Source organism: Cryptomeria japonica, chromosome 3 (genome assembly GCF_030272615.1).
Source record: "Cryptomeria japonica chromosome 3, Sugi_1.0, whole genome shotgun sequence".
NCBI classification, from domain to species: domain Eukaryota; kingdom Viridiplantae; phylum Streptophyta; class Pinopsida; order Cupressales; family Cupressaceae; genus Cryptomeria; species Cryptomeria japonica.
The window spans coordinates 592,491,505-592,514,717 of record NC_081407.1 but is presented as its reverse complement, the minus strand read 5'-3'; the positions used below and the strand labels follow the sequence as shown (position 1 = coordinate 592,514,717).

The 23,213-nt window shown below is 43.6% G+C and overlaps 1 protein-coding gene across 3 annotated transcripts in view; it reads right to left on the bottom strand.

Moving 5' to 3' along the window:
- The window catches only part of LOC131078618 (uncharacterized), a 299,838-nt gene that overhangs the window by 100,987 nt on the left and 175,638 nt on the right, over positions 1–23,213 (bottom strand). For all 3 annotated transcript variants that reach the window (XM_058016364.2, XM_058016365.2, XM_058016363.2), the window contains one exon: positions 10,128–10,205. In XM_058016364.2, the coding sequence (XP_057872347.2) occupies positions 10,128–10,205 (78 nt within the window). The remainder of the gene's footprint in view (positions 1–10,127; positions 10,206–23,213) is intronic.

Here is a 23,213-nt window from a genome sequence, read left to right as displayed (position 1 = left end):
GCCAGGTCTAGGCTAGGAGCCCCAAGCACACGAGAGATGTGGCTTAAGGGAGGTGTCGGAAATAAGCCACACCCGAATCGACGATGGACTGGTCCAAGAGGGGCCAGTAGCTCAGTGGTAGAGCACTCTAGCAGCGTATGGAAGGTCCTAGGTTCGAGTCCTAGCTGGTCCATGTCTCTACAAATAGAACACTCCTAAATTTTCTTGATTCTTGCGGAGGTGATTGATCATTCTAATTTCTACTTCCCTAAATGCATTGAATAAATTAAATTTTGATTTGTTGATTGATACATGATAATTATTTTGCTCTATTTTTAGGATCCACCATGTTCTTGAAGTCTATTGATGCTTCCTCACATGTGAAAATGCCACATACTTATGTGAGGCTATTGAGCAAGTCATACAAGAGGTGGGGGAAGAAAATGTGGTGCAGGTGGTGACAGATAATGCAGCAAGTTATGTGGCAGCAGGTAAACTTTGAACTTTTCAAGTCTTGATGGAGAGGCATCTATGAATATTTAAAATTTTCTTAACATATCAAAATTTCTAATTAATTTAAAATTGCTGCAGGTAAACTTTTGATGGAGAGGCACCTGAAAAAATTTTGGTCTCCATGAGCGGCCCATTGCCTTGACCTCATGTTGGAGGATATTGGTAAGCTTAAATGGGTGAAATCAATAGTTGAAAGGGCCAAAAATATCAGCAAGTTTATCTACAATCATGTATTGGTCCTTAGAATTATGAGGCAATACACGGAGCAAAAAGAGTTGGCTCGTCCTGATATCACGAGGTTTGTCTCAAACTTCCTCACACTGAAATCCTTGATGAAATCAAAGGCGGCTTTGAGGCGTATGTTTGTTGGAGAGGAGTGAACTTCCTCATCCTATGCTACGACCACTGCAAGGATAGATGTGGTAAATTGCATTTTTGATGAGCCTTAACCCATGCCCATTAAATTCTCACTCATCCATTCAACCACAATTTCAACTACCTGCCACTATTTGGCTTCAATTTGAGTCTATCCTGTAGTTGGACATAACTGTCCACAACTGACTTGTTTCCCCTTTCTTTCAAAATATGTGAGTGGGACCTACAAGCAGTTTTACAATAAAACAATTTCAGCTTTTTAGAAATTGAATTCCTGGAATTAAATCCAGCTGTGTGCTTTTTCTCGAGAAGGCATAAACTTGCAGCATTCAGAGTGTTCTTTGGTCTTTGGTCCCAGTGGTGGACTTTATCTTTGTTCAGCGACACAGTTCCCAATGTTTGGTTGCTCTCACGCTCCTGTAGCGAGTTCCCACATCTTTTTTCTTTTCCAGTCTTCAGCGCCTGGCCTTGATTGCGATCCTTCTTCGATTTGCGTTTCAGGTCTTTCTCCTGGTTCTTTAATGACGTCCTGCGACCTGCGAACGATCAATTTCATTTCAATAAATCAATTTGAAAAATTAATTAATTTAATTTAACAAATATTAAAATTTAACGCTTGGAGGGTCATTTGAAAATTTCGCAAGTTTTAACGCTTTTACTCCTTCCCCGAATTTAGTTGTTCCTAGCAATTTCGGGCAAGAGGGGCGTTCGAAAAGTTTTAAAAAAAAAGTTCATACTTAGATGTTTTCGAAATTCGGCCTAAATGGCACTTTCGCAAACTTTAAGTTAACGCCTTACTATTTTATTTTCACATTTTCGGGAGGTTTGAGAGCAATTGCAAGGTTTTTAAAACTTTGACATTTTCACCCCATTATGGTGAATTTCAGGATTTTGGGCACTTTTGCAAACTTCGGTATTTTGGAGTGTTTTGCAAACTTCGGGATTTTTAGGCCTTTTGCCAATTTCGGACCTTTTAGGCCTTTTGCCAATTTCGGACTTTTTAGGCCTTTTGCCAATTTCGGACCTTCGGATCAATAGTGCAACTTGTCTGAAATGAGGGTGATTTGCTTCTGATTTCCAAGCAAGTGCTCGTAACTGATTTGCAATGTATGATTGATTCAGTCCTTGACCAGGCCGTTCAAGGGAAAGGTCGATCGGGAATTCATGCAGCAATTCCATACTGCATTAGTGAAGGCCCTCCTTCTAGCGCCAATTCTGTTGACGTGTCTAAAGTCACATTGTTGCAAACTTCATTCGGCCAATGCAGAATAGAATGTACTCGCTGAGTATCCTATCCTCTCTTGAGATAAGGAAATCCCTAATGCTGTTTTTTGTTTGATCAAAGGGGACGACCTCAAGGTTTCGATTGTCTCTTGACTGCGGGATTGCTCAGTGGTTTGATGTGTTTTGCTGGAAACACAAAGGGGACTTACGGTAAAAAAGGCAATTGTTGGATGAGTTCCCAAAAACTTTAACAGTCTCGTTTATCGAATGGTTTCAGTTGCATGATACCGTTTCAGCAAGACTACGGATTCTTCTTGATAAAAAAAAAGGAAAAAAAGGGATAGGGAAAGAGAGATACAGAAAGTCTAAATTATTTAACTAGGATAGCATATTCAGAAAACAGACAGACACCTCCAAATAACTAGACTAAACATTACCAGCCATTTAAGCACAATACTTGCATCAATCTAGTGCGATCTTCAAGGGAAAATTGAGTTTTCATGCTACTAAAGACAACATCAAAACTTTAACATTCATTCAGTGAGCATTCAATAACCGAACTAAGCATATGAAAGGTTCAGATTAACCATACAAAAGGAAAGGCAATCAGCCATTCCCTAATGGTATGAATAGCAAGGATTCTATCAGATGTTTATCTAGAAAATGCTATAGAGAAATGAATGAAACATAACTGAAAATTCTAAATTGATGAAGAAAGAGACCATGCACTCCCAAGGAAACTTGAAACAGTCGTAACTTTGCATTAAATCCTGTAAATTTCACCAGAGCTTCAGCAACAATCCATGAGCTCCTTACAAAATGAGGGAAAACCAATCCCCTTAAATAGGCTTCAAAAATGGATGAATGGCCAAGATCTAATCTAAACAAGCGGCCCAGATTCAACCTTTACAAAAGAGTACCCATACCCATAAATGAAGGGTAAATATCAGCAACTACCCCAAAGGGAGCAATAACTACCAAAATGGTAATTAAAGCTTATCCAAAATAATCCAAAAAGGTGCACACAAATAAAGTTTACATTTAGTTGACTTGGAAGTCAACTATGACCCTTTGGCCAAAAAGTGCACTTTTCAAAATTCAAAAGGAAAAAGCGCTTTTAGGAAGGCACTTTCTCTTTTCCAGCTTCACATCCTTTTTCCAGGAATTCATCCTCACCATGCAAATATTCTCGCCAAAGGTCCTGACCTGTTGCACATTCCTTACGAACATACTCGTGGAACCCGATGCACACTTGGAATAGCAAACTGAATGGAGGCATAGGAGGATGACAAATTTTATACTACATGCCTTCAAGGTATTGGTCTACGTGCTTCAAACCATCTTTCCAGCTGGAACGATTACGCTCTAAGCATAACATGTCTGAATGGAATTGACCAGCGAAACTCAGGTCCCTAGCTGAATAGGTGATCCTATCCGTCCTTCGTCTTTCCTCCCAATCCGACTGTCTCACATCATCGGACAGGTCATTTCGCCATCCCGAGACCATTGATCAGAGGATCGTCTTGCCGAGTTCTTGCATGCCTTTCAGAATTTCCTCGCATGCATCGTGTTCTTTATCAATGATTTCTCTTGTGTCATTCTTCATGGTGATAGTCCAGTACCACTCTTTGAAAACGCCGATATCATGGGGGTGCAGGATGTCGAAGAGTGTAGGGATCTGTGCTTGGGTCCAAAAGAGAGCTCTTACGAGGGGAAGAGTTGTGGAACCACTTCATGCATTCTGAGGGATTCCCTTTTTACCTCTAATAGCCTCACCAGGGTGGTCTCTCGATGGTGGGCCATTTATTTTACTTCTTCAAGGATTCGTTCTCCCCTCCCTTTGATGCCTTGTATCCATTCCCTGATGGCCCTTGCAGTATCCCGTACTCCTTCAAATTCCATCGTGGTTCTTTGTGCCAATGCTGTCGAGGGAATGTGGGATTCGGAAGCATTATGTAATGTTCTCAGGAGTTGATCAATGTACCCCTTGGCCTGCTCAGCACGAGCTTGATACATGTTCTTTTAAGCTGTTATTTCTTCAAGTTGCCTGAATATGTTCTGTACTGAATCCCTGAATTCCTCCTTTTCCTGTTCCTTAGTGGCTCGTCTGATAGGGACAGTCGTGATGCTATAATCTGCCAGTGTAATCTGATCTGCTGGCTTGTCTACAAGCGGGGTGGCCATGTGAAGAGTACAGTTCCTTTGCTCATCCTTGGTTATTCTGGAATATGCCTTGGGTTTTTTCTTCCCCTTGGCTTTAGCTTGGTCTATGCGTGAGAAGATGTCCTCCAAATCGATGGGTGGCTTGGTGGCGGCCTTGCGCTAAGCTTGGGCAATTAACCATTCCTGAGGTACAGTCTGGGCTAATACTATGGTCAAATTTGCACTTTGCTCTTTGATGTTTTTAGTCATCTCATCACAAATTTGCAGTTGTTCCGTTACAGGAGGAGTAGAGGAGGTGTCAAGTTCTTTGCTCACAGCTGAGTTTTCTCCCACTTCACTAAACAATTGTCTGGTGCCTTCGTGTGATGGTTGTTCTTCAGACTTTTCAAGCTCACGGGTCTCATCTGTCCTTTGCTCTCCTTCAACAGTGGAGTTATCCTTGGTAGTATTATGGAGCAGCAATTCATGGCGGCTCTGTTGGGTGGGTTCATGTACTTTGATCCCCTGAGTGGATGGAATCTCTCCTTCCTCAATTTGATTATCTAGTTCGGCTGATTTAGCGGCTCTTAGCTCGGGTTCCAGCATGTCGGATGCAGGAGGATCATCAACTCCAAATGCATCAATATCACTCTGGGAAGGTGGAGCAGGTATATAATCTAGTTCAACTACGTCATCGGATGAACTAGGGTCCTTTCACGATGAAGTGACCTCTGGTCTCCTAATAGGGATCTTTTCCCTTCTTGTTCTTTTGGATGTCTGAGTTCCTCTGCTGGCCTTAGCCTTCTTCCTTTTCTCAGGCTTTTCAATCTCTTCCTTAGGTGCACTAGAAGTTCCCTCATCTTCGGAGGACTGAGAATCAAGGTTACCAATTAAGTGGTAAGTGAACTGGACTCCTTCATGAATTAGTCGCTCAATCTGTTGGTGCAACCATTGGTCAGTATGTCTTCCTAGGGCTGCCATGACTACCTCAAAATCAGTGATCGGGTCTTGCGACCAATCAATGCCTGGTAAAAGATGCCTTACTGCCTCAAATTCCTGGACTTGCAGACAATTCCCTGAATCTGTGAGTTGATCTGGGACTCGGCGGTATTCAAAGAGTCGCATTTGTTGCACACTCAGCCCTGAATATTTGCGCCTTCGAACTTCATAGTCATCAGAGCAGTTCTTCCAATAATCTTCAACTGGTTCTTTTGCTCTGTATCGCCTGCCATAGGCTCTCTTTGCCAGATTGTCGTGATCAAAGCATTTCCTTGGAAAATGCTCCTGTAGGCCATAGGAGGCCAGCTCTGCAAAGGATTCCTCCGCCTGGGATGGGCTCTTTAGATGGACATCCTAGTTGCCTATAATCATGGGGAATGCGAATCTAGCCTGCTTCCTGTCCCTGAGTAAGCTGCCTGCCGGACGTGACTGCCTTGCGACCTCCATGAGAACTATCTTGTCGGTTGGGTACCGTGGAAGTCGGAGAGGGGCACCCTCAAAACCAGCTATCCGGATGTAGGAGAACCTTGGGAACTGGATGAACCAGGCACCATATCTCTGTACCAGGATAGTAGCTTGCTCTGAGAGCCTTATGTGTAATCCTCCCTGCATTAGCCTGACTAGGCGCATTGTGAAGGCGTCATTGACGCGCTCATATTGACCAACTGCATAGGCTAGGCTGTTCTTTTCTCTTTGAGCTATATCTTGATAGTGTAGTTGTGGGTAACAATCATATACTTTTACTTAATCAGGTCTATTCCCAATTTCACCTTTGATTAACAAACCTAGCAGTGGCTTGTTCCTGGCGAACATGTAGACCAAATAGGAGGTCATAGTGAAGTACTTCTTTGTCTCAAGTTCGATCAGCTAAGTGTGGATGTTGTCGCTTATGATCTGGGCCCAGTCAAACTTGGATTTCCCAGCGAAGACCTTCTCTATGAAGTAAAACATCCATTCTTCAAAGTAATTGGATTGGAAAAGTCCCATAATCCTGCTGAGCAATGCGACCATGTCCCCATGCTCGTTGTGAAAGTCGCTTGTATGGGTCTTTTTCTTGATCCTGATGCTTGGAGGTCTTCTCTCCTTGTACCACTCTTCATTCATCAGTGTTCTGCATCTGGCGGGATTCATATCATACGCCCCCTACACTTCATCTATAGTCATGGCTGTGGGGTTGTTTGGGAAGGGAATATCAAATGCGTCGCCGATGGCTTCAGGGGTGAAGTTAGCGAGGACCATGTCCTCGAGGAGCACCAATCTGGAACCTAGTTGGTAATGTCAGGCAGCCTCTACTACTAACTCATAGTTTTGCACTGCCGGAGGAAATCCTGCCACTTGGGCGATGCCACTTTCCATCATCTGCGTAGGCCTTCCATAGGCGTTAGGGGAGAAGACTCGGTTTCTGAAATCTTGGATATCAATATGGCCCAGGTTCATCCTTTCGACTCTGCGAGGGATATCTGATTTAGATGCTCAGGATGTCTCGGCTATAGCAGGCGTCTTTGATGATTCTACTGCCGAATTAGGCATTTGTCCTGCACAGCTGGACACGGATTATGAGGCGATATAAAGGAAGTGAAGTGGGTTAGATAAAGGATATGCCAGCATACAAGGATCAATTCAAAAACCGATTTTAAAGAACAGCATAACACTTTAGCTAGAAGCTTGATTGATTTAAACATGAATATTTATGAAGCTTTTCGATTGCGGATTTATACTTAGGCACTCTAGGATCAATTTTCAAAATGGACAAAGCTTGAGGAATTTCAAAGGTCTGAAAATGTGTTTTTTAGCTGATTCTTAGGAGTAAATTCTGATTTCAATTGCTTTGCATGATGCCTTATAAACGGGAAAAGATGCGGTTTTTAAGACTTCATCATTTTAATCATTTTTTGCTCACACAGCTATCCAATTTGCAAATATTTCAAACAATTGAGAGAGGAGCGAAGCCAACTTACCTAGCAAAGTGTGTGGTTTGGTTACTTGCCTAGTCGGCGAGATCTTCGCTTACTTTGTTGTCCGAGAGTGGCAGGTTTCTGACAACCTCTTCTAACTCACTCCATGTATGCGATGTTCCTCTCTCCTGACTATGGCTTCGGCTGGCACTCCGACTCCTACTTCTCACTAGACTCTCCAAACCTTCGACGATTCCTCGTAATTATAGTCTCCTCTCACTTTGTTGTCTCAGGTGGAGAGATCTCCTTACCAATCCCTCCCCTTCTTCTTGGGCATCTCCAGTACGTCGGTCTTTATTTGGTCGTAGGGGCATTAATTCTTGGGGCTACGACGTTTGCCAATATCCTTCTTTTCTTCCTCCTTGCGGGTCCTTTCTTCGTATCGTTGCAATATTTGCTGCCAACACTGCTCTATGTTCCTTTCCTCCTGCTGGTCTTGCAACTCAATCAAATTTTGTGCCAACATCCTTGGAATCTTGTTGAGAAGATCGAAGACCACTTGTTCACTAAGAGTTTTTCGCATACCATACTCTCAAGGACCACACTCTCCCAAGCTTCCCTTTGCACCTACTTATCAACTGAAACTTTCCATAGATTCACCAAGTCTTGTTTCAACCAATCTCCCAATGTTTCCTCTTCGTTGTCACTTTCAATTACCAACACTTGCTGGTCAAATGATCAGCCCATTACTCCACCATGCTTGCCGCCACTCTCGGGTACTCTTGGATCTCCGAGTTTGAATCGGCAATGGCACCAAAATGTTTACTCCCAAATGGAACAGCTTTAACTTACAGGAAATAAACAAAACATAGGGACATAACAAAACTAATAGCAAAAGATGTTCAACACAAAATATGGCAAAATAATATTCATTTATTATCAAGTGTAATGTTTGTACAACCTCAATACTCCTTGTTCCTGATACAAAAACAATATAAATAGTACAAGACAATTGGTTAAGAATGCTAGTCGTCGACAATCGACACGTCTCTCGAGAACTAATTATACTACCATTATTAACAAAACATAAACAAAGTATTATTTATTATCAGCGACATATTTGCCGTCTTCAATGGTATATTTTTTACAATGGTATTAAACAAAGTATTATTTATTATCAGTGACATATTTGCTGTCGACAATGGTATATTGTTTATTTAATGTTTATGTGTTTTATTTTTTGTAAATTTCCTTCCTTCCTTTCAACAACATCCAAAGAATTAGATCAAAGGCAAAAGAATCCTAAACATAAACATTTTCATATTCCAAAATGTTCAATTTGAGACCCTCTCCTACATACCTAAACTCTTGAACATGACTAAAAACAAACCCTTTCAATCCATCCTATTGAAAGAAATATAAATACTCAGTTTTTCCGTACACAAAATCTCAATCATAAAAAAAGCTCCTAGAGAGAAGAGTATCTATGTTCAAAGTTTCAAACAAACAAAAGCATGTTAACATTTGAAGTTTTTCTTCTTCCTTCTTAACTGTTTGAACTTTGAACTATTTAAAACTTCGGGAAAACAATCAAATTTGTTCTAGGCAAATGAGAGAACCTACCATCTTTACCTCCTCCATCAAATGCTCTTCTTCCTTAAAAGATGTCATCAAGGTCTCTATCATATTCTCCTAACGCAAAGAAACAAGTTGTTTCTAGCACAACTGAATGCACCCAATAAAAAGAAACGAGCTGTATGTAGCACTATTGTGGTCTCCTCTGCATGTAGGACTTATTTGAACAATCATCTTGTAACTCCAGTTTATCCATCCTTTTCCCTACTAATGCCACTAAAAGTTGACAAATTTGTAATTGTCTTAATTGCTTCCTCCTTAAAGGCCCCTTCATCTTCAACCTTTCCATTGTCTATGCACTCAAGGTTGACCACAACATTGGACACCATACACAAGCCAAGCTTCTTTACCAAAAAGGTATTGGTGGTAGTAAATCACTCACACAACATAACACTCCATTAGAGTCTCAACACAAACACAAAGACAAAAATAAAACTAAAAAGGAAAAGGAAAAGGAACAAAGCATAAGGAAATAAAATTTATGGATACCAAACTACACACTAGGCAAGGACACAATGTGACCAAGCAAACAAAGATCACCAACAAGACTAGATAGCACAAGGAAGAAGCTCCAATAGCTCACAGGAAGATGAATATTCATCTTCTTCACTTAACTACAAAGCTATTCATTCCTCAGTCAATAAGAAAAATCAATTTTTGTTGCTTCCCAAAGAATACATTGAGTATTTTGCTAATATTACTCCTCTCCACTAGCTTCACTTGAGTTGAATTCTCTTCATACCAATTTCAGGTTTCCTTACACACCCGCATGTGTGTGTATGCATGCGTGTATGTAGATTCAAGCATTTTTTATGGATACTCCAATATGAAAAGGATGGCATATAGTTTAACCTTAGATAAGAAGAACGAGTCCAAGAATAAACATCAAAATGGACTATGTAATTCATCTAAGCAAGGATGCCAAAAATGTAGGTGGCATTACTTTCATACAGTTCAGCGCACACAAATAAAAATTTAAATCCACCCAATCGGAAGAATCCATATAATAGAAGTTATATTAACAATCCTAAAGCAAAAATCATATATCATTACACAACAAAAATCCTTAATGTATTCGATTTGAGCTTTAATAGTAGATAATCCTTAATTTATTTGATTGTAACTTTTATTAACAAAGCATGTACTACAATATCTACAGCTTTGTTCCCTCTTATTTACAACTAGCAAATGTTTTAAAACATGCCATTCTTACCATTGTGAAGCCCAAACAATAAAATTTGCATTTTTTGAGACTCTAAAGTGGCAATATTTTACATAATGCACTGGGATCTTAGCTATTATTGTGTCTGATTTAAAACTAAAAGTAGACTACTACAACAGTTTAAAGCTATGGTGAAGAATTACCTGACGATAATGAAAACAACAGTTATCTCCCACATGTGATTCTGCCCACTTCTTTGTTCTATGCAACTCATTTAGAACCTGCACATAAAATTCATGACAAAAGTATTTCTAAAATAGTGCATATTTAGATTTTCCTAAAATGATATGAAATATTGATGAATACAAATAACAATATATGGACGAGACATGAACAATATGAGCAAGGAAATAACTAAATATATTGCACAAGTAAAAACGAAAAAGAGCAACACCTATGTACAGGAATAGCATTCAAAAAGACAACAAAGATGACCACATTATATAAAACAGGCGTGAAAACTTTTTCAATTGATTAAACTCTTAAACCATATTAACTCTTGTTTGAGTTTGTTAATCATTTGCACCTTGGTATTTGTACCACAGAAACTATCAAAGAAAGTTGAATGCATTTTAAATCCTCTGTTAGGAGTATCAATAAAAATTACTTATAATCCTATGTCACTTAGAGTGCAATTACCACCCTAACTATCTAAAATACAGTGCAAATAGTCCCATACCTTTCTTTGTTAAATTTTGTTTTCAACATAAATCTTTAACCAGCGAATCAATGCTTTGGGGTTTGATGGAGCTTTGAAGTTTTTTGACTTTTTGAAGTTTATGCTTAGAATTTGACAATATAGAATGAATACAAATGCAAAACATAAAGAATAATATACTTAAATTAAGTTTCAGACTTCTAATTTTATTTATCAGCAAAGCATAAATGGAAATGAATGTTTATTTTCATCAACTAAAGCCAATAATGGCCTACCAAGAATCTAACGTTGGATTGAGGGTGACTTTATTTGCTTGAAAAGTGAGATAGAATGTTTAAAGAACCTCCAGTTGTAGCAAATGACTCCAATAAGCTTTATTCATCTACTAAATAATTATCAAAAACAAATTTATGAAGAAATCTCAGGTCAAGTGCAATTTCCAGAATCTTGCCAGGCAAGATCTCCAGAAATGACCAATTTTCCCCACTAATTTGCTGACACAACTCCAGAATGATGCAATTCCTCCAAAATAATCATTGAGTTCTTCTTATTAGCTGCCAACAATGAAATTTGATATGATTTGTTGGGCTAAAACCCTAGCAATTATTTCTATTGCAATCACCAGGGAAGACCAGTGGTATGGCCAGGCTGGGAAATGTACGCCCAGCTTGGAGAATGAAGAATCTTGCTGGAAATGGTATCTCTTCTGCTCTGATCTGAAATTTGAACCCCTATGATGCTGTAATACTCTAATTTACTCTTGAATTTGGCCCCAATGACCTGAAAAGAGCTTGCAATGAAGAACAATTTGTTGAACGGTGATAGGGTTTTCATCTTACACCTCCAATTTGGAGGTTTCCGTCCCCAAATCTGCTCCAGAGCTCTATCAATATGCTGCAGACCTGCTGAAGGTAAGAAATTCCCAAAAATTCATCAAAACATAATAATCCCCATAAGCTACGCCCAACTGATTTTATAGCTTTCAACCCTAATTCGACCTCCTTTGGAAAGATTCCAAGATTCCAAAGAAACTTCTCTCTTCATAATCCCATGCCAAGCTTGAGGGTTGCTTCCTCATGAAAAGTTGGTCACTTTTTAAAAGATATAATCACCTAGGAGGGCAGCAAGGTTATTTTACATTAAGTCTTCATTAAACGTCTTTTAAGTTTACTTTTCCTATTTTTAGAAAAAGTGACTTTATAACTTTATATTATAAAGTTTCATTATAAGACTCACCAAAGCAAGAAAATGACTAAGTGCAAGTCCCCTTTGGCTAACCAATCATCCCCTATACTGAGCATTTGTCTGTGGATATGGATAATAGACAAATCTATGCATCTGGATGGCATCTAGAAAAGTGGGGACATTAAAGATAGATCGAAATCTATCAAATATTGAGGTGCATTCTTTCTACAACCACTGTATATATAGAAGAGGAGCCTCTGCAACTCTTTGCTCTATATACTCTAGATTGAGTATTTTTCCGTCATCTACCATGCCTACTAGAGTCTTAGTCAGATTCAGATCTACAATCTGTTCCAAGGTGAGCCTTCTATAGTCCATCTTCCTAATGTCTTCCTTTGTACAAAGATCAACCTATATATTTTCAAGGCAATGAACATGAGTGAAGGCCCTTTTGATTTTATCTTTCATGCCTCAGTAATCAAAATCCTTCCTCGCCTTGAACTTCTTCAACTTAATTTCTTGAAGCTTCGTCTCCATTGCCTTGGCTCTTGCTAAAGTTGTCAAGGAGTATCTGCCAATCTGCAGTGGATTGTGTGAGGATATATTGACACCTGACTTGTGCTGAGCTAATTGGTACACATGAACTACCATTAGCTGTCTCCCCAATTCCATTAGAATGATTTTATCAGTGGGATATCTTAGAAGCATATATGGATGAACTTCAAAGCAGGCAACTCTCATGTAAGTGAAAGTTGGGAACTGGAGGAATAAGCATCCGTATTCATTCACTTTTTTCCAAGCTACCTCAAACACTCTTTAGCTTTTAAGTGTCTTATCAAACAGACACATGAAATGACCAAATAAAGTGTCCTACACCCTCCTGTAGTGTACCTTGCTAGGTCTCAAGGTGAGTTGATCATAGTATTTCCACACTGGTATAAGTTGTTTACCCTCTCGGGTGAATAGCTTAAAACATACAGATAGAACACGTAATGCAGAATAATAATGCCATAGATATCAAATAAAACATAAGAGATGCTATTCCATTCATAATCATGTTTCCTACAAATTACATTCGGAAGTATATAAAGATGTCAAGGGGGTGCGAGTGCCAACCGTCGCACCGTAACTACCATCCCTTGGCTGCTGAACTAACAAAGACAATTACAACTTAATTAACTAGTTTTATTTGCGTACATTATTGTCGCTAACATCATCCCCCCAAAAAAACAAGGTCGTCTCCTGACGACTGAAAAGCAACATGGAAGGATTACAACATAAAACTCAGGACTGAGAAGGGGGTGGAGGAAGCATCCCTGGTGGAGAGGGGGCGACGCTCAGGCGAGCGTGTAGCTCGTAGACCTGTTCAGTCCGCAACTTGAGGTCCCGCTCCGCCACCATCTGGCGTTCTATCGTTGTTTTCACCATCAATGCTGCCTCCAAGACTTCCTTATCTTTTTGGTCCACCTGCTCCAAAGCGCTACCCAGTCGGTTCTCCAACATAGTCCTGTCTTCGTGCACTTCCTCCAACCGTGCCTCCAAGGCGCCCTTAGCCGTCCTCTCTCCAGCTAACACTGTCTCCAAGGCAGCTCGTTCTTCATCCCATGCGGCCGTCGCTCGAGCTAATTGCTCTCTATGGAGCTCCTCCGTCTGCTGAAGCCTTGAAGCCAACTCGTCCCGTGCCTACACGGCCTCCCTGTGTTGGGTCTCTGTGCTGTTGGCAATATATCGGGTCCTCCGCAACTCATAGTAAGTTTCTCGGAAGGACTGCTCTCTTCGCCTCAACAATGCCTGTCTGCTGGTTTCGCCAACCTACTCCCAGAGGCCTCAATTCTCCAACATCTGTAAGGTCTCTGTGGTAGGCTATCCACCAGACTCAAAGCACTGAGTAAAGTGGGTCCTGCACTTGTCCCTCATAAACTCCAGTAGCTGCTCCAACTCATCGTCTGCCCGGGCCTCGCCTTGAGACCGTACGGAGGCTACCACCCATCTGGCTTCCCCCGCCATATCAGCTAGGAACTGCTCTAGTTCCCTATCGCCATCCCCTCTCGGAGATGCTACGATACCATGCTCCTCCGTAGCCCCGTGGGAAGTCTGTGGGGAGCTCGGGGTGAACTCCTCCTGCGTAGGGCTCAACATCAACTCACGGATGGGTGAGTGGTCCCTCGGTACACTCCGCGTCGACTCTGGCGAATCATCTCCGACGAGGTCCACAGCCTCGTGAGGACTCTGCTCATGCCTTGGAGAAAGGACTACTATTCCAACCGGGGATATTGGTGCCAACTTGAACCGGCTCAGCCATGCATTCATATCCTGCTGAGAAGGGGGACCGCTCTCTCCAGGAAGTTCCACTAGTACCCCCATCTCCCCAACGTCTGTCCCTCCAAACTCTACTACTGTTGTGGGATGAATCTCATCGACCACCAAAGACTCTACCAGTGTCCCAGCCGCAGGTGGGGGAACCATAATCACAGGTGTCTGGCCTTGCCCAAAACTAGGAACAAGCACGGCCAGCACTACCGCGCCTAGAGGAGGCAATGTGGTCACTGTCGCGCTTGGAGGAGGAAACGTGGTTCCTACTGGAGTCGTTTGCCCATCGAGAGGCTGCATGGTTGCTGTTGATGTGGCCCCCATGTCCTCTTCTACATGTTGCCCACCCTGACCTACCATTTTGAAACTAGTCTCTGTGGCCGTATCACTGTCCTCTGCCTCCTCACTAGGGTCACTACTGGTGGACTCCGACTCTGTTGTTGACGCTAAAACCACTACCCTCCTCTTCCGTTTCATGCCAGAGTGGATATCTCCGCTTGGTGCCATGGTGTCCAAGTGGATCCAATAAAATATGGGGGGCTATTCAGGGTGTACACGACCTTGTGGTGCCAAGCACTGGTCCGGTGAGCCCCGAAGGCGTACGGCATCTAGAAAGAGCCCGATAGTGTGGTAGGGCATGTAGAAAGTCCTGTGCTGGAGAGTCGTGAATTCCTCCAACCGATCTGCTAATACAGATACCCAGTAATATACTATACCGTTATGGATGCCATTCACGAGCACCACCTGTGCCATGGCAATATCTAAAGCCCGACTTGCTCCCATCAACCGGCTCTTCAATACATCCACCAGACACCACCATATTCCTTCTCTTAGAAATGACTTCTTCAGACCGCGACTCTTCCTTGCATGTTGAAGACTAGCAAGTTCCGCTTGTGTGAGGTCGTCGCGACACATTAGTTTCAGCAGTTTGTCTTTGAAATCTGGGGCTATTTTCTATGCCTTATCCACTTTCTTTCCATGCACCCCCAGAATACCGAAAACTTTGGTAAATTCAGTCGAAGCAAAGGATACTGTAATCTATTGATTGTCGTAATCAAATACTGACTGCCGCCTGTGCGAGTCGTAGGGACCAATCATGGCCCGCAGCACCACCTTGAAGTCCCTGATGCAAAAAATTGGCATCTGGATGGCCCACTGTACCTGTGCAAGTCGCAACTGTATCTTCATAAGGTCATCGTTCGAGGTCTCGTTCCACCATTTTCTGCAATCTGTGCCAGTCAAACCCTCAAAAGTGATTGTGTCCATCGTCACCTCAGTCTTTGCTGGAGTCTGCTGCACTTTGGATTGTACCTTGTTCCCCTTCTTTTTGCTGTTGTCAGCCATGCCGCCTCTTACCTTTACACCCGAAGGCAGAATCTGGACCACTTTCTTGTTCCCTGAGGTTGACGGCACTACACCAGGTAACTGTCGTAATTGCTTTTGCCAACTTTTCCCACAGGCATCCATTAAATAATGCTATTTTGTCATTTGTGCCCCCTTTAAAAAAGAATAGGGTTAGAATAATCAAGCACGTGCCTCTTTCTCTGTCCCCGTACCTACACCAGATTGCTGCAGCCGTACGGTAATGCTGTTTCCCTTTTTTTTTTTTCCGTATCGTGAATATTCTTCTTCTGCATTATATGGCCACTGTACGGTTTACTACTCTGCCTGTGCGATTATAGCCATCGCATGGTGACCTGCACGATGCCACCGCACGATGACCCCCGCGGTGCCACTACATGGTGACACGTGGTGCCACCGCACGATGACACGCGGTGCCACCTGCGTGGTCCCCACCATACGGTGTTTCAGTCGTACGTGCGCTTTTTTTTTTTCCTCGTACGGACCCGTACGATAGTACTCTTATTTTTATTTTTTTAATTGTTATTCCTTCTAGAGGGTTCGAGGTGGGTCGCCCGTCTTTCGTGGTACTGTTTTAATTTCGACCCATTGGCGGCATCAAGTATCTCCTTCCCGTAGAGCGTCCACAACTTAATCGCCCCGTTGGCATTGACCTCACGCACCTTGAAGGGCCCTAGCCATCGCACTTTAAATTTTCCTAGTTTGATTTCGTTCCTCCCATTGAATTTCAACACTTATTGCCTTGGAGTAAACTTCATTCGCCGAAGATGCTTGTCGTGCCAGACCTTCCGTCTTTGATGGGCTGCCTCTGTGGCCCACTGTGCCATCATTCTGTTTTTGTCCAGCTTGCTTAAGGCATACAATCTCTCCCTCAGGCTCTCCATATCCCCGAGTTTGTTCTCCACTGCAATGCGAAGGCTTGGCACCATGAATTCCGCTGGCACCACAGCTTCCTACCCGTACATGAGTTGGAACGGAGTCTGGTCGGTGGTCACCTTATAGGTTGTGCAGTAGGCCCACAAGACCAAAGGTAATTTTTCTTCCCAGTCTTCTCCGTCGACACCGCACGACTTGTAAATCACACCCATGAGAATCTTGTTGGTAGCCTCGGCCTACCCATTGGCTCGCGGGTAATAGGGGCTAGACAATGAATGGAAAATCTTGAATTCCGTAGTAAGGAGTTTAATAACGTGATTCACAAAATGTCCACCCCTGTCGCTTGTCAACTGCATAGGGATCCCATACCATGTGATAATTTGCTCGTAGATGAATCTTGTTGTACTTACAGTCGAGTTGTCAGGTAGGGCCCGCGCTTCAACCCAGTTGGTTAAATATTCAATGGCTACCACAATGTAGCGACACCTCCTAGCGCGGCTCACCTTGAGCGGCCCGATAAAATCCAGCCCCCAACGCTCAAATAGTTCTTGAGCATGCGAAGGGTTGAGGGGCATGAAATCCCTTTTTAGTGGCCTCCCCGCTCTCTGGCAGGTATCACAACCTACTACCCATTCTCTCGCATCATTATACAATGTGGGCCACCAAAGGCCTGCTAGCAACACCTTCCTTGCTGTAGTGTCCGGTCCCATATGGCCTTCTGCAGGCCCCTCATGTGCTTCCCTCAAGACGCTTGGCACCTCTTCCTCCATCACACACCGGCGTAACACCTCGTCGGGCCCCATTTTATACAATAAACCATTAATTAGCTAGAATGTGCGGCTTCTCAACACAAGCTTTCTTCGCTCTCCCGGTGGCATGCCTTGGGGGAATACGAAGGTGGAGAGATATCCCTCGATGGTAGTATACCATGGTGGTAGTACTGCGATCTTGAATAGGTGCGCATCTGGGAAGTTGTCATTTACCCCTTCTAGCGGCTCTCCGGACCTGATCCGGGACAATTGGTCAGCAATGACATGGCTTTTGCCTAGCCGTACAATTATTGTGAACGTAAACTCCTAAAGTAGCAGTAGCCATCTGCTTATCCTGCCTTGGATGATGGGTTTGTATACCAAGTACATCAAGGCCTGATGGTCCACATAGAAGGTGAAGGGTGTCGCTAGCAGGTAGTGTCGAAATTTCTGTACGACATAGACCATCCCGAGGGCTTCCCTCTCGATGGTACTGTAGTTCCTCTCGGCTTTCGACATCAACCTACTCGCAAAATAGATGGGGTGATCCAACCCCTATGCCCCTTCCTGCGCTAGCATAGCACCAATGGCATAATTGGAGGCATCCACGTGTACGTGGAATTCTCGGTCCCAGTTTGGATAGGCCAGAATGGGTGCTGCCACCAGTCTTGTCTTGAGTTCCTGGAATGCTTCCCTTTGTGTCAATTCCCATATGTATGGTTCGCCCTTTCGAGTTAGTTTGTCGAGTGGAAATGGAAGTTGGGCAAAGTTCTTGATGAACTTCCGGTAGTATCCAATGTGTCCCAAAAAGGACTTGACTCCTGTCACATCAATGGGCGACTCCATTTCCACAATTACTCGTACCTTATCTAGGTCAATTTTCAGTCCAGCTTTACAAACAATATGGCCCAGCAACTTCGCCTGTGGTACCATAAAACGGCATTTTTGTGGATTTAAGGCGAGCCTGGCCCTTCGACACCGCTCCATGCACTCTCTCAGCGCCACCAAGTGAGTGTCTTCGCTACTGAAAATCGACCAATCATCCAAAAAAGCTTTGAAATTTCCCACCGACATCTTATCAAAGATGTGAAGAACTATCCTTTGGAAGGTTGCGGGAGCGTTGCACAAGCCGAAAGGCATCTGGTTGTACGCATAGACTCCATCTTCCACCACAAAGGTGGTCTTCAGCTTGTCCTCCTCAGCTATCGAAATCTGGTTGTACCCTGAGAAGCCATCGAGAAATGAGTACATTTCATGGCCAGCCACCTCCTCCACAATACTATCTGCGAAGGGTATGGGAAACGGGTCCTTGATGGTGACTGTGTTGAGGCACCGAAAATCCATGCAGATGCGGATCTCGCTAGCCTCCTCCTTTAGTGAAATCACAATCGGTGAGACCCACACACTTGTCTCCACCCGAAATATGATGCCGGCCTCTAGCATCCGTTCGATCTCGTTCACCTTGGCAACATAGTTTTTGTTCATTCGATACGGCCTCTCCCGTACCAGTTGAGCTCCTGGGACCAATGGTATCCGGTGGACACACATTTATGGCGGAACCCCCTTCAGATCCTTGTAGGACCACGCGAATACGTCCTTGTATTCTAGGAAGATTTTGAATGTTGTAGCCTTCAGCACTGGGCTCCAATCGTCGCCTACCCAGATATTTCGGGGATTGGCAGTGTCTCCCAAGTTTGTTTCCTTCACAGTGGGGTCTTCATACCGCATTGGCCTATCTTTCAAAAATTCATATGCCGAGACATCATTTATTTTGGCGTCTCCCTCCTTGTACTCTATGTATTCTGGCGGAAACTCCTCCTTCTTGCCTGACTCGTCCTCAATCTGTAGCATGTGACAAGCCGGATGAAACACTTCATAGTCTTCCATTTGCCAGTGCAAGAGTCCATTCAATGAGGAAGTGTCATCTTCTGAACATCCGCCAAGTTCCAGCACTCCTTCCTTGTTTGGTTCCCTCTCGTCTTTATCATAGGAGTCCCACTCCCATCTGTTTGAATCCTTTGAATCCGAGTCAGATGACGCCAGTTCCTCGCCAACAACCTGGGTCCTCAGATCAATGGTGTACTTCCGCCCCCCTTTCTCCATAGAAAGGGTGTTCTTTTTCCAGTCGTGGTTCACCTTTGCTGTAACAAACCACCCTCTGCCTAAGATGGCATCGTACCCCTTCTTCTTGAGTGGGATTACCACAAAATCTAGTATGAAGGGTTGCGTGCCGATGGTGACCTGTTGGGCCATCAGGGTGCCGAGTGGCTTGGTGTCATGCTGGTCTGCACCTACCAAGTTGAACATGGGTGGCCATAGTGTTGGCTTCCCCAGCTTCTTCCATGTATCCTCTGGCAGTACATTCACCCCCGAACCTCCATCCAGGATGGTGTCTTTGAGGATAGCCCCAAGAATTCCCATCTCTACTATAGTAGGATGCCAACCAATATTTAAGGCCAACAACATTGGGTCAACCGAGGGGCTGACCGGAACTTCCGCCTGTGTGGCACGCAAAGGTGACTGCGCAATGGTTTGTATGGAACTAAAAATGGTAGTTCTCAACTGTGGCATTGTTTCTAGAAGGTCCTTTACCCTTATAAGTACTTCCATCTGCAGTACTTGCCCAATGATGTTATTTTCAGCTTCTGTACGGGATAATGTACTCACCACCTCATTGTTCCGTCGTTCGACCGTCATCTCACGTTCAATATTGGCTTTTGCCTCCCGTAATCTCTCCTTCTCCATACGAGGGTCGGGATAAGTGGCCTTTTTCGTCTGACCGCGAGTGATCGCCAGTACTTCTTTCTCACCAGTCTTCTCAATGTTGAGGAGATTAACCCCTAGCTTAGGGCAATTTGCTTCCTCACGGTCGCCTGGCCCACACCATCGGCAGAGGTGCTGAGGGGCGGCTTCCTTCGTGCAATCATGGGCGAAGTGCCCCCATTGATTATAGGCCCTACACTGGATCATTGGTCGGCCCTTGGCGTCATACTGGATACGGCTTTTGTTATTGTTATTGTTGTTATTCCTTCCGCCGCCGCATCTGTTGTCCCGATAACCTCCATATGATGCCGTTGTGTTGGTTTGCTGGGCCGTACCTGCTGGTGCGGATGTTGTGGCCTGCTCAGTGAACAACACTTGGTTCATTTGCGTACTTCGGGTCTTCATGTTGTATGGGCACTCCTTAATGGAGTGTCCCATCACTTGGCAAATCTCACAAAAGGCCTTCTTCGGGCAAGTACCCTTCGTATGTCCTTCCTCTTTGCACTCCATGCACCACACGTCGCCTTTGGTCTGACCCGTCCTTCTCATTGTTTTAAATTCTCTCCTCATTCACTCCATGTCTTTCTGGAGCGCTTGCACCTTTTTGCCCGCCTCGCCATCGCTACTGCTTCCCTCGGAAGAGTCATCATCCTCGAACGAGCTATCCTTCTTTTTTTCTTGGAAGTCTTGGTCTCGCTCTCGAGATTCATCGCTCTATTATATGCGTCTTCGTACGAGGTTGGTGGAACAATTTTCATCTTCTTCCAAACGGAGTGTTTCAATCCCTCTACGAACCATCTCTTTTTCAACCCATCTGCTGGTTGACTCTCCATTTTCCCCAACAGTTCCTTGAGCCGCCGACTATAGGCTCGGATAGTCTCGTTCTTGTTCTTCTTTGTGCCATGGATTCCGGCTACTATTTCATTGTCGTCTCTGAGGAGGCGGAACTCTATCCCGAACTCCTTCTTCAGGTTGGGCCATGTGCCGACTTTGGCCTTATCCATATCTGAGTACCAGTCGATAGCCACTCCCCGTAAGGTTGCTGGAAATTGTGTTACCCATTCGTCCTGGTCGGTAACACCGCTCGCTGACCATATGGTTTCGCAAGTGCAGCAATGGCGGACTGGATCTTCCTTCCCCTCGCCGCTGAACTTCGACAGCTTCTGTTTACTAGCCATTGATGGGGGTCGTGTCCCCGGAGGTGGCTGTGGCTGTGTCTGTCCTGCACCCGCGCCACTCCCTCCGGCGCCAGTGGTGTTTCCTGCTTGAGTGACTGGGGGTACGGTGTTTTGTTGGCCATGTGTCTGCGGCTCCTCGGCCTCTACGGTCGTACGGTTGCCCTCACCTCCGTTCTCACCCACGTCCGGCTCCCTTCAATGGTCCTCACTGCACGGCGTAAGGGATAAGTTCCTGAACTAATCTCGGGTCTCTTCGACCAGATTCCTCCGTAGCCTTGTTTCCTCCAAAAACTCTCCGTGGCTTCTCACCCTGCGGTGTTCTGGCGATGCGTAGAAATTTTCCTTAGCTTCTACAACCTTCATGACACCTCCTTGGTTCCCTTCAAGCAACACTTCGGCAGGTCGTCCTTCGGCAAGTTGCCTCAGCCTTTGTCTACGTTCTACTTGTTGCTTCAGAATCAAGGCCCTCTGTGCGGCCTCCCACTCCTTCGTTCGTGCTTTCTTATTTCTATCTTTGTTTAATAGGTTGGGCATTAATTCCCTACATTTCCATAAATAACAACACATAAAAACAGAACACTCCTTTATTAATTTATCTCATCAAATACAGCTTGTGTCAATATTATGACACCTTTATTCAAATATAGAATGTTCTTTTATCCCTCTGGGGTTCAGGGTTCAATTTCCTCTTGGCCTTGTGCCATCACGCTCCGCTTCTCGACGGTTGTTTCTTCGTACTGTTGGAGGATTTGTTGGCGTCGTTCTTCCCGAGCAATCTCCTCCAGGCGAGTTCGTTGTTCCAGTGAGGCCTGTGCAAGCAACCGAGGGAGGTAGTTCATCAACCGATTTACTGCGGAGCTAACTTCCAGTGCGGTCCACACGGCACTTGTTGGGATTTCAGCCTTCATGGCCTCCCTTCAGACGTAGGTCTCGATGGCCACCTGAAGGACGATTGAGAATTCCTTCGTTGCAGTGTCTTCTCCATGGTAGAGCTCCGTTTGCGCGTCGTCGGCATCTGGGTTTATCTCACCAACGGGTAGGCCCATCGTGTCCGTGCGCCATCCGCTCCCTCCTTTCCCGAGTATGTCTAGGCAATGGCGCCAAATGTTTACCCTCTTGAGTGAATAGCTTAAAACATACAGATGCCATGTAAAGTTATATTCAGTCGCAATAAAAGAACTTATTATATATGTGAGAATATTATATGATTATATTGTCTAATATTCTTATTGTTTCGTTTGCAGGCTGAAGGAGAGAGATCATTTATGTTTTCTATGTCTTCTCCAAATGATTCATGTCAGGCTTTATATGTTTAGAGGACCGGTCAATAGATGTCTTGACCGGTCATGTCATTTAGACATGACCAATCAAGGCACCTATTGATCGGTGCCTTTTCATATTGCACATCCCGATCTATGTTACATTTGGTAACTAACATTAATACTTAAACACTCAGTTGAAGCGGTGTTTAGTTATGATGCTTTGTTAATGGCCCAAAAATGTTTATGAACTAAACTCGATAACAATAGCATTACATATGCTATCGGGTTAATACCCCGATAGCATATTAATGCCGATCCATAAATGAATCGACATTAATATGCTATCGGGTTACTAGCCCTATAGCATTAGATCGACGCTTAACTATGTTAAGCAAGTCGTCGATCTAATCCATCTTTATCCAATGTCAATATCACAATCATGATCAATGTTATAATCTGATAAACATATCCAGTTCAGAAAACAGAAATCAGATAATCTAATAGCATAGATGAATAACCAAAACAGAACAACAGAGAATAACAGGTTAGGAGAGTCTTATCTTGCAAAAGCTACTAATGCATTAACACTCCCTCTTAGCTTTGGAAGATAGATAAAGTAACCTGCATCACATTTCTTTTTCATAATGTCAGTCTCCAAGAGCATATATCATCTATACATCTGATATGAAGTACCATCAGAACATAAGATACAAATATAAAACATCACTCTAAGTATGTGACATAGAGTATCACCTAACCATGTGTTATAAAAGATTTCTCATTTCATTATGACAAGATATCACCTGAACACGTGATATCAGTATTGCCTAAACACGCAATACTAAGGATAAACATATAAGGATGGTTAAATTCTCATCTTATCCAG